Source organism: Pteronotus mesoamericanus, unplaced genomic scaffold (assembly GCF_021234165.1).
Source record: "Pteronotus mesoamericanus isolate MK-2021 breed Mesoamerican mustached bat unplaced genomic scaffold, CSHL_Meso_final scaffold_99, whole genome shotgun sequence".
Taxonomy (NCBI): domain Eukaryota; kingdom Metazoa; phylum Chordata; class Mammalia; order Chiroptera; family Mormoopidae; genus Pteronotus; species Pteronotus mesoamericanus.
Window position 1 is genome coordinate 6,883,365 of NW_026555330.1, and position 7,448 is coordinate 6,890,812.

Genomic DNA, 7,448 nt, shown 5'->3' on the forward strand with positions numbered 1-7,448 from the left:
TCAGGGCCAGTTGCAGCAGTCACAGCTGGTGTCAAAGACAAGCCCAGCCTGGCAGTTCTGCAGGTATGTGATGCCATTTAGGCAATGCCAGAAGGCATTTCTGTTGCCCTCCACGGGATAGAGGCCGTCGGCTTTGTCTGCACAGAAGCCAGTGCCCCCAGAGCTGCCGCCTCCACTCCCAGACCCACTTCCGCTTCCACTTCCGCTTCCGCTGCTTGGAGGAGTTACTGTTGTAATGGGCTGAGGAGGGGCCGTGCAACCTGGAACAATATAAGAGCACACTAGGGACCCAGTAGAGGCTCCCAGCTTTGCCTGCAGGTGCAGAGACCAGTAGACCTAGGGGTGGGGTACTTTTAGCTCTGGATCCCTACAACTGGAAAGATCACAGAATAGCTCCATACTCAGCAATAGGGAAAGCTGTAATTTCCAGCCAGACTGGATCTTTAATTTATAAAGTTCTTTCTTCCCTTACAATGCCAAAATCTTTAAAACAAATGTACTTAGCACCCAAATGTGCAAAATACTTTTCTAGGATCTGAATACAGGTCTTGAGCAAATAAGCTCTAAAAGAAAATCTGGGAAAAGTTCAGGGAGTTGGTACTTTTCCTGAATCACAGACCAGAAATATGAGAACACTGCTGAGTATTTTTTGTTAAATATCCCCAGGCAGCTGAAAGAGACTTAATAGGGGATCATAGAGAAGCATGTGATTATATTGTGAGGTCAGCCTAATTCTTTGAGGTTTTGCTACGCCTTTAAGACTTTGGGCAGGCCTGGAAAACCCACACAGGTAGGCTTGGTTTCCCATAAGAGCATGACATTTCTACACTTGATCTCAGCCAAAAGGCCGAGAAGAGAGAGAGCATGAAATTTCTGACATGGAAATTCCAGGGTGGAGAAAGGTTGTAGCACCTGCCTCTCAAGAGCTGGGAGGTGAAATGGGAAGAGGCTACCTAGACAATGGGCGGGGGCGGGGCAGGTGTGAGAACTGTCCTGAGTTGGAGGAGGAGCCTTTATAGACCTCTGAGCATCCTCCAGCTGTCACTCACTTCCACTCTGCAGGCCCAGGGCCTCCTTCAGGGTGGTGGTCAGGGGGAATCTGCCCTCGTTACAGAAAGTGCCCGTGAAGTCATCCAGGTCGATGGCCCAGATCATGGCGCCTCCAAAGTTGTTCTTCTTCAGCCACTCAGCCTGTGGTAATTAGGGAGAAATCCAATGACGTGCAGACATCAAGGCCAACCTGGGGCCCTAGGGCTGCAGGACGGAACAAACCGACGGGCAGCACAGTCTACCTTGATTCTGAAGCTCTTGGTGTTGTCATAGCCAAGCCACTCATTGCCTTTGTAAGCGTAGGGGACGTCTTGAGAAGCCTCCCACACCTCAGTAGCTCCATTCTTCAGGAAGGTACAGATCTAAGAGGAGATGAGGAAGCTGTGTAGCAAGAGGAGATAGGGTGTGGGGGAGAGCGGTAGAGAGGAGACACAGGAAAGCTCCTTGGAAAGAAAGGCCTAGAGCTCTATCAGCACATTTCTCAGTTCATGAAGGATTTTGATTCTGTGTCCCATTTGGGAGAAGCTCTTAAATCAAAGATGGCCTTGCAGGCATTAAGAAGTGTCTATACATTGATATAATCTCATCGATGATATGCTTTTTCCCTACTCTCTCTGCTTTTGGAATCCAGGCTAGCATGCAACAGGAGTGCTCATCTTGTCTCCTAAAATGAACCAGTGACTTAAGTGAGCCAAGAAGAGTCGAATTATTTACAGTCTTAAATCCCCGGCCTAGAGAAAGCCACTTTCCCCCTTCTCTCTAAGAGTTCCCGGAGCATACCTCATAGTAGGCCCAGAACCCAGACTGCCTGGTGTAGGGCCCAGCGGGGCCGGGACCGGTGGTAGGAGCCCCGATCCCATGGTTGGAGGGGTTGCTCAGGAGGAAGGTGTGTCCGTAGGTTGGGAATCCAACGATGAGCTTCTCCATGGCGGCGCCATTGTCCTTCCAGTAGTTCATGATGTAATCCTGCAATGGCAGCTGGTTAGTGAGAGGCGCCCCCCACCCCAGGCTGATGGCCCACGGCTTAGTTATGTTAAACCCCTGTTCTAGCACATAAATTGTTTGATGTTTACAACAGAGGACTCAGTATTTTTTAAAAACATTTTGGTAGAATTATAATTGAGATTTGATCAGCCACGTAGGAGGACAGGTATAACAAGCAAGACATTTGCAGAATCTGTTTGCTGTGTCCCCAAATCCCCATGTGATATGACACCATCCCTGGTCTGTATATGTGCCCATGTAGGGACTCACCACATTGAGGTAGGCGTTGCTGCCGGTGTCAGTTGGGTATTTGTAGAGGGGGCTGTTTTCTCCTGTGTAGCTTTCCCAGGATCCATGGAGGTCATAGGTCATGACATGGATGTAGTCCAGGTACCTGGAGTCCAGGTAAAGGAGTTACCGTGATCTCTCAGGGTCACCTCCCTCGCCCCTGCAGGCAAAGAAATCACTCCCAAAGCCTCCTCAACAAGGCCCCTGAACAGCAAGACAGACTAAGGATGAGTGTCTCTTACACACATGGCACACAGAGGGGTTGTGGGACAAGGGATCACTCACTGGGACAGCTGGGGGATCTCGTAGCCAGCCTGGATGTTGGCAATGCCACCAGCTACCGCAGCGGTGACCATCAGCCTCGGCTTGTTGACCTGCTTGGCCTCCTGCTCAAAGGCTTCACGCATTTCCTGTAGAATTATCAAATACAGTAGGGCATCTAGGAATCTGATTACAGCACCTTAAATAATAACAAATCCATGTTCGCATAATGCTTTTCTTTTTCAAAGAGCTGTTACATATTTTGTCTTAAGTCTCTCAACATTTTTATCAGGTAGACAGAATTAAAAATAATAGTTAATTTTTATAGCTATCTAATATCCATAGAAGTTACACATTTTTACCGAAGTTCCAAAGGAAGTTAGTAGCCAAGTCATGACTGGATCCCAGGGCTCTGACTACCATCAGAACCCACTTACCTCAGTACACTCTGAGGTTTTAGTTGCTGGGGTAAATCATACCCAGCTGTTAGCAGTATAGAACTTTGCTTTCCTTTGTCCAATAGATGAACTACTTTGCAAGCCTGACATCCCATTAAATGACATGGTGAAGTGGACAATGGGGAACGTGGTAACAGCCAGGTGATAGGTTCCCATTCAGTACTAGAGGTTCAACCTCTTGTATTTTGTGTGACTCAAATGCCTTTTGGAATATTGGGTTTGGTGCTTAGGATTGCATTATGAGGGAGTGCTAGAGAGTGTTCCAACAAAGTACGGCTCTGAAAGTTGTCACCTGGGTACTGAGGGAAGTAGGTTATTTAACTGGAAGAAGAGAAATTATAGGTAGGGAATTGTAGCTGTCATCAAATATTGAACCAAAATATTGCAAAAGGTGCAGTTGTATTCTGGTACTTCAGTGGGCAGAGCTAAAGCCAATGAGTAGAAGTTACAAATTATGACCGAAGGCATGTTTCCCCTAAGAAAGACGAGGTTCTTCCTATTACTAAAGTTGTTCAACAGTTAAGTAATGAATTACTTAACAATGAAACCATTCAGAGGCTGGCTGAGGCCCTTGTGTATGGGATGATATAGACAAAATTTCTGTCTTGGGGGAGGGTAAATTAAAACAATCCTTAGACCTTGGCTTTTCTCAAGTCCTTCACTTTTCCTTGGTGATCTCTTATTCATCTCCCCTTGCTGTTGACTTCAGTACAGTATATCAAGTCAAGTTCTTGGTCTTGAACTCCCAATTGCTGTTCATCCAATGTCTACTGGGCATTCGTTTAGGATGTTCTACAAATTTTTCACACTCACCATGTTCAAACACAAGTTAATCAGATCTTGTTACCCCAAATCGACTCTTCCTCTGGGTATTTATCATCTTAGTTAATAGCACCACAACCAAACTAGTCCAAAGTCAGAAAACTGTAAGTTCTCTTTCTCTTCTACTTCCAGCTGGCCTCCAGATCCTTCTGATTCTTCCCTCCTAATATCACTTGCATTTCTGTTTTCACTGTGTGAGCCTTGGCTGAGCCCCTGCATCTCTTGCTTGATTTACTGCCGTAGTCTCCTAGCTCTATCCCTGCCTCCCTACCTCCTTCTAATTCATGGTTACAGCCAGAGTAATCTTTCTAAAACACACGTGTTGTCATATCTTTCTAATACTTAAAAATCCTTTAAAGCCATCTCATGGCCTTGAGGGGAAAGTCCAAATTCCTTAACGATATGCAATCAGATCGATCTGATTCTTGCTCTCTATACAGCCTCACAGTCCACCACTCACCCACTTGCTCACACATATTTATGTCTTTGTTGGTGCGGTTCCCATCCTCACTTAACTGGTTAATGCCAGTGTCTTTCAAGACTGAGTTTGGCATCACTGACTCTAGGAAGCGCTTCCTAATGCTGCCCCGGAACAGAATTAGGTACCCTCTTTCTGTGCTGCGTTTGCACTCTTGCACTCTGAAGACCCCTATCATGGCGTTTACCAGAGTATACTGTTACTGTTGGTGATTTTCTAGTCTTCCACTTCAGATTGGGTGTTCCTTCAAGTCAAAGATTGCAACTTGTCTGTAGCCTGGCATCTAAGCCAGCGACTGGGATAGAGTAGGTGCTTAGTCATAATAGGCAGCCTAGGGTATGGTTAGAAGCAATAGGCTCTGTAGTCAGGCTGCCTGGGGAGTTATGATACCTACTAGTTGGGTGATCTTGGGCAAATTACTTAAACCCTCTGTACCTTAATGCCTCAGCTGTGAAATAAATGTTATCATACTTATAGCACCTATATCGTAGAGTATATGTAAAGATGAAATGAGTTATGGTTTTTAAAACAGCATGTAGAATTATACCTGGCACATAGCACATGTGTTGTTATAGTTGCTATTGTCATGATTAAATGTTTGTTGGATGAACACATGATATCTAAGAATCTATGTGCTGTGAAGATTCTATAATTCTAAATTCCAGTTTAGTCTGACTCGGGAAATACCAGGTTTTCCTTGGCTGGCATAGACTTTGAACCCTCTTAGGCTAAAGAATTCACTCCCCACCTGCACCAGGACGGTGAAGAGATGCTTGTCCTGAGGCGGGCTGCCCTTTGAGCCGGGGTACTCCCAGTCCAAGTCCAGCCCGTCAAACCCGTGCTCCCGCAGGAATCTGATGACCGAGGCGATGAAAGTCTGGCGGTTCTCAGGAGTGGAGACCATGGCAGTGAAGCTGAGGGAGACCCCAAGAAGGCAGGGTGAGGGCACGTTGTGGTCCCCATGCCTTTTCGTCACTTCAAACTTCTATATTTTTGCCTCAAACCTCTTCACCAGGACCCCCAAACCAAATAAAATATGTTCCTGGTTTTCTGTCCTAACTTTGTAATCACTGCTTGGCCTTTTTATTGACCCAGGTCTGATCTTTCTCCCAAGTGGCACCAGTTGCTTTGAACACATGGCTACCTCTGCTCTTGGTGATCGTTCTCCAAATAGTCCCTAAGTTCATACGCCCTCAGAGAAGTTGGGTTCATTTGTATGATTTTTCTCTCCCATCCCTCTTGACCCCAAGGTGAGTAGAGAAAATTGCTCCAACACCTTCCTCAGGGGTTGTGCTCTTGAAATACTTTAAGAGATCACTTTGGAATCTCATTAACTCAACCTTGGTGACAAGAGTTGAGTTCCATTCAGCTGAAATGTTGAAATCCATTTAAATTGAAATGTCTAAAGTAAATTGTGTCCTATATAATATCCATTCAAATTGAAATGTCTAAAGTAAATTGTGTCCTATATAATATTGAGACTCTGATATAGTAACATATTAAAGCAGCATATTTGTTTACTGTGCATCCTTAATACCCTGTCTTAGATTGAGAGATTGGAAGGGACACGGGACACATGGGGCTACCTTGTCTTCAATAACAAAAGCACCGACCTCTCCCATAAGGGACTTACGGGGCAGTTCCGAGGTTCCAGCCTCCGATGGCGAGGAGAGTTTTCAGCTGGCTGTTCCTGTAAAGCAAAGGGTAGGAAAGAGAAACTTCAAAATCCATAAGCCTCTCTATGGAAAACAACATTGCTTTGGCATTGGTCTTATACTTTCTTGTTACCCTGAGATGTTATATTATAGAACATTTTCCTCCTCTATTGAAAATTATGTTTATAAAAATTCTTTGTGTTGGGACCATCATCAATTTACTCAGTGTCCTTTTGGGAAACCTAAATTATGGAATTAGCTTTTTTTTTTTTTAAAGGAATGAGTTGACAATATTTTTGAAATATGTATCTATATACGGCTATCTATATCTACTTCTCTCCATCTCCCTATCAGCACAGTTAGCTTCTACTCAGTTCCATCAGGTGAAATGGTAAATGTTGCCTGAGCATAGACTTTCCTCAGCCTTTGTGTGGCTGAGAAGGACACACATTCTCTGGAACAGTAGTTCTCAAACGCCAGTTTACATAAGTATTAAGTGCAAGAGTCAGAGCAGGAGGACAACGTTAAAACGCCAGGTTTACAGCCCCTTTCCCGGAGATTCTGAGGCAGCTGGACTGGGGTGGGGATTGGCATTGCTATCAAGTGCCCGAGGTGGTTTCAGTGCAGGTAGTCAAATGGACCACATTTCAAGAAACACCCCTGCCTAGGGGTTTATTTCCTCTTTGGTACCATAACTTAAGTTCGAGGAGCTGCATTGATGAATGGCGCTGCTCCTCATGGTAGCAATGGCTGGTAGTCTCACTTCTCCTACGTATAACTCAACTGAAAAACCAGGAATGGAAAGATACCAGGGTGTTTGTCTGTTCATTGGATTTGTTTCTTGACACAAAATAGAACTCTATTCAAATACAGCAAACTCTTCTGATTTCTTGGGCTTGACGATGTCTAATTGTTAGCATTCTCTGCCTCCTGCTCTCTGATACAAGTAGCTAAGAGGGCTTGCCATTTCCTGGGTCATGAAAAAGATACTGACAAAGAAAGGAAGACATGGAAGTAATATTTTTGAATACCTGCTAGAGCAGGCAATGTGCTCTGTTATCTCTGTTCTTGCTACTTCAAGTGGGGCTCCTGGGCCAGAAGCCTCAGCTGCACATGGGGGCTTGTTAGAGACACAGAATTTTGGTCCCTAACTCAGACTTGCTGAGTTGGAACTGCATTTTAGGAAGACCCCAGATGATTTGTTTGCCCATCATGTTTGGAAGAACTGAACTGAGAGATACCAAATTAGGTATCTCCCCTTTCTCTTACTTGCTTTTCAGGCCATTGAAAGCCTGGTAGAGGGTCAGGTCATTCCACTCGATGGTGGTGATCTCGTTGTTTCTCATCCCAGCAAAGGCGTAGATCAGGTGAGTACAGAGGCAGGGGTCGATGTCCTCAGGTTTGAAGCGCCCCAGGCCCGGCCGGTACTGGGCCCAGTTGGTGAAGTAGCAT

The 7,448-nt window shown here is 45.3% G+C and overlaps 1 protein-coding gene across 1 annotated transcript; it reads right to left on the reverse strand.

Annotated features, from left to right (window-relative positions):
- Positions 1 to 5,255, reverse strand: LOC129063727 (acidic mammalian chitinase). Its single transcript, XM_054564791.1, has 7 exons — positions 5,090 to 5,255; positions 2,608 to 2,732; positions 2,305 to 2,428; positions 1,831 to 2,016; positions 1,293 to 1,412; positions 1,050 to 1,191; positions 1 to 260 (listed from the first exon to the last, which is right to left on the reverse strand). Exons 1-7 carry the CDS (start codon positions 5,243 to 5,245, stop codon positions 1 to 3), a joined length of 1,113 nt encoding a protein of 370 aa, XP_054420766.1. The 5' UTR covers positions 5,246 to 5,255.
- Between the last annotated feature and the right edge of the window lie 2,193 nt (positions 5,256 to 7,448).

Bases quoted from the DNA above. Each gene is read 5' to 3' on its own strand.
- LOC129063727 (XM_054564791.1), bottom strand. From the start codon at position 5,245: ATGGTCTCCACTCCTGAGAACCGCCAGACTTTCATCGCCTCGGTCATC. The intron at 2,429-2,607 runs GTGAGTGATCCC...CCTGGACTCCAG, and splicing joins GAGATCCCCCAGCTGTCCCA to GTACCTGGACTACATCCATG. The intron at 261-1,049 runs GTGAGTGACAGC...ATATTGTTCCAG, and splicing joins CCTGGGCCTGCAGAGTGGAA to GTTGCACGGCCCCTCCTCAG.